General features: G+C 39.5%; 1 protein-coding gene across 16 annotated transcripts in view; it reads left to right on the forward strand.

Moving 5' to 3' along the window:
* Positions 1-4,183, forward strand: part of cacna1bb (calcium channel, voltage-dependent, N type, alpha 1B subunit, b) — a 212,020-nt gene that overhangs the window by 117,408 nt on the left and 90,429 nt on the right. For all 16 annotated transcript variants that reach the window (XM_024298888.2, XM_036214639.1, XM_036214641.1 and 13 more), the window contains one exon: positions 2,677-2,808. In XM_024298888.2, the coding sequence (XP_024154656.1) occupies positions 2,677-2,808 (132 nt within the window). The remainder of the gene's footprint in view (positions 1-2,676; positions 2,809-4,183) is intronic.

A 4,183-nucleotide genomic window follows, 5' to 3' on the forward strand; every position in this document is an offset into this window, starting at 1 on the left:
CTTAAATCAAATGAGGTAATCTGAATCAACTACAGAAAACTTATTAAAACCCTGCAACTCTTTTTTAAAGCTTTAAAACATATATTTAGTAAAACGTATAAAGTATTTCAAAAGCTATTTGCAGATATAAACACACTCAAAATATTTGCTCACTGAGGCCCATTTATTAAAGTAAAACACTAATAACATCTTTGAACTCAAGATATTCCTATACATATAAAACCTGAGGATGCCAATAGAAACAAAGAAAATAAATAAAAAGGGAGAAAATTATATATTTTAAAAAGGGAGAAAATCAGGAGATGTTAGAATGTACATCAGTACTTTCATTCTTTCACTACCTACATCCACTGCACATGCGCAGACCGATACTTCATATGTTCAGTTTGGGGGAGAACCCATAAATCTGTGTAACTTCTTTAGTGTCGTGGTTGTTTTGCTGTTTGTTGTTGTTTTTGTGACTTTAGGTTACATTTACTTGTAGCTTAATGCAGATAATGTAATGCTACACTTGTAAACTTAGCTCTGGACTTTTAGGTGAGCTCCTTCACTTCTGGGACTCGTAGTTTTAAATCGTTCCATAACTCTGCAGCAGATCCGTACCGACACACAGCCTCTCTGTCTGCGCGGTGAATGTTTCATAATCCGCTCTTCGAACCGGACGACGTGATCCCGGCGCGGAATATGAATGAAGCCTTGGACGAGCGGTTCATTTCCAGTTTAAAATCATAACCCGCGCCGTCCTCGCGGCGTTTGGTTAGAAGAGCGCAGATTATGAAGCGTTCATATGCGTACAGAACTGCGGTCAAGTGAGCCGCTGTTCGCTCAGCCGCGGTCAAGCCAGCCGCGCTACTTGACCGCAGTCAGACAGAAGCGCCGTAGACACAGATCTGCGACTGATCTTCTGGTTCATCTCCAAACAGCGCAGTAATGACAGCTGCGGCGGAGCTAGCTGTGTTAGCGCCGATGTTAGCTTAGCTCAACGAAGCTCTCTGTTCAGCGTGATCAAACTCAGTCACATCATGCTTCATCTTCAGGTGATCATTTATCGCCATCGTGCTCTCATGGAACACAAATTCTGTCGTGCAGAAATTACATTTCACACTTTTTCCTCTTTTATTTTCCTTTTGCTTCCCACATTTTCGAGCAAGCGTGTTGTTATGAGCCTACCGAGAACTTCCTGTGACGTCACTGCTGACCGGATTAGCACCACTACGCATGTGTGAAAAAAAGAGAATGGAAGACCCCCGCAATAGAAGGCGCGAACCGTAGTTTTAAGATCAAAACAAGGAAAAAACAAACAAAAAAACGACGCTTCGACGACCAAAATAGTTGTCGACTATTTTAATAGTCCATTAGTCGTCGATTAGTCGAATAATCGTGGCAGCCCTAATTGGGAGCTACACTCTCTCCCGCTACCTTACAGCCCCACACAATCCCAAGGTAACATGAGCGGTGTAACAAAAACTGTGAGCAATGTCAATGCTATCCAGCTGTACATTTTTGATCCAGAGACCAGCTCAGACGAGGAAAATGAAGACGTTCATGGATCTACTCTTTAGGTCTAATTTATAATAGTCTTTATGGTTTTCTTCCTCACTGTGCTCACACCACTCATCATTGTATTTTATTTCAAAGTTTGGGTTGGTTATCACCATCAGGTAGACGACAGTTTCATTGGTTACAATTTATTTTTAAATGTTTTTACTTTCCTACTTATCTCAATCAGTACTCAGTGACTTACATAATATAAGCTACGCCACATTAATGAGGCCTTCTTTTCTGTGCCAAGAATTAATAAACAATCTGGCAAACTTGCATTTTGTTTGAAAATGATTGGAATAATCTCCCACTCTTGATTCGTTCTATTACTACTTTACCAGAATCCAGGAAAGTTCTTTTGGTTCATCTTCAACATACTTATAGTTTTCTGATCATGTATCGCTTTAATTTTTTATTTTTTTTACTTTGTGTTTGTTCTATTTTCTTTGTGCTTCTGTATATCATTTTGTATGCATCTGTTGTGAACTGTTGTGTAGGACAGGTGTATTTGTTGTCAGTCTAGGTATGTGAGTGTTCTGTGTTATCTGCTGGACTTGTAAACTGGTTTTCTCTCACCTTTGTTGATTGTTGCTCTTCCATTAAAGGAGTACGCTCTCAAAAACGAGATGTTTCATCTCAAGAGGCTGTATCCTCCCATTTGTGATTTAAAATGTCTAAATAAATAAGAATTTGCAAGTGGATGCATCAGAATGGAGCGGAGCAGAGTGCCAGTTACCCACCCAGTGTATATTCTGTGTTACAAAAGATGACCTTTTTCAAGCAGCATTTTTGTCTGCTCCTGAATCACAACGATTTCAGTAAAGAAATAATCAAAAATACCATTTTAAACTTAATTTTCTTTGTATATGTCCTCTATCGTTAGAAAAATGCTACAGGAACATGTGAAAAATGGCAAAAATGACAATTTTATTGGAGTGGGTCTTTGGGGTATTTTACTGTGGAATTGAATCTTTTGAAACTCACAGCTGTTGTTGTTGAAAAATGTCCTTCATCTCCAGATGAAGGACATTTTTTAAGCAGAATTGTTGTATCTGGTCTCTATGAGAATCCATTTGTAAAAAGGTTTTTCTTAAAGATTTCCTCATATTTTAATGTGTTTTCTTGTCTCCTCAGATATTGGAACTCACTGAGAAATCTGGTGGTTTCCCTCCTCAACTCCATGAAGTCCATCATCAGCTTGCTCTTCCTCCTCTTCCTCTTCATCGTCGTCTTCGCCTTGCTGGGCATGCAGCTCTTTGGAGGACAGTGAGTACATTTCCACCCTCCACCCGCTCTTTTTCCTTCTCCCACCCTGCGTCTACAGATCCCCCATCGTCCCCCGCCCCCCTCCAGTTTGTGATCCCGTGGCGCAGGTGACTGGCACGTTGACACAGCAGGTAGCTGGCAGAACAGCGGCGGCGACTGCAGCCCTTTGATTTGGCTCCCAGCAGGAGCTCCACGTCTGACGCTGGACGGGCTGCACTTCATCAAATGCTCTCAATTTACATACGTTCAGCCTGTGCTGACTTCATCCCCTCCCTCCACTGCTCTTGTCAGTTTAAACACTGTTTAATGTTGATCACGCCACATACTCTCAGCACTGTTCAACAGTCTGAAGTAGAAAATGAAACCTGAAATAACTCTAGAAGTACCAGGGACATCATGATGATATAAAACAAGAAGAGATTGTAAACAAATTCAGAACAAAACTGGAAAAAAGGGTTCATTAATGAGGCTCTCCACAGTTCAGTTTTTGGTAGTACTGGATGGATCGATTGAAAATATTGGTAGTATCGACCTCAAGTTGAGATTAGTATCGGATCGATACCGGCCCACAGATATCCATATTTCAATATAAAAAGTTAAATCATAGTTTATTTTGGTTTGTTGACTGTTTTTTCATTCACTTCTTCTTTTTTTTGCATTCTGTTTTTATGTTTATCAAGTAATTTTAAAAAGAGAAACTCACAATAAACCATTCATGGCGATTAAAAACAATGGAAATTTTGAGGTTCATGTCACATCCACCACTTTAAATAAAAATATTGATATTGTCGATATTGACCAGTATCGGATTGGTATCAGATCGATACCTAAAAGTATCACTCAGCCCTAGTTTTTGTGGGTTTCATTTCTGATAGAAAAATACATTTGAGATGACCAGGATTCTTTTATTGCGCTAAATAAAGAAAAAAAAAAAAGATTAAAAATAAAGTTGGAACTTCCATTGCTCGCTAAAGGTTTCCTTTGTGTGCTACTTTTTGTCTTAAGGCCGGTTTAAACTTCCCATCGATCACATTCAGAATTGCACGGCCTCGTTCATACTAATCTTGGCTTGTTTTAACTTCAGTAATCTTCTGAGTGGTGCTTATACTTTTCAAGTGAGATGATTGTCACCAGCGCTTATTTTTAACTCGAGGGACATCTTGCTCATACCTGTTTACACACAGGTAAACGATGAGGCAGAGGAGAAAGTGCTTGTTAGTCTACTAAACAGAAGCCGGGAATGGAAGGGCGAAAAATTAACATTTAAAATGGATGAATTGCATTCTCTAGTGCTGCATGATATGAGATATACGACATATCTTTCCAGTAACTTGCTTTATTTTCTATCTAGTTGTCCACTCTCTCTCTCTCTTTG

This window comes from Oryzias melastigma, linkage group LG12, assembly GCF_002922805.2.
Source record: "Oryzias melastigma strain HK-1 linkage group LG12, ASM292280v2, whole genome shotgun sequence".
Classification (NCBI taxonomy): Eukaryota; Metazoa; Chordata; class Actinopteri; order Beloniformes; family Adrianichthyidae; genus Oryzias; species Oryzias melastigma.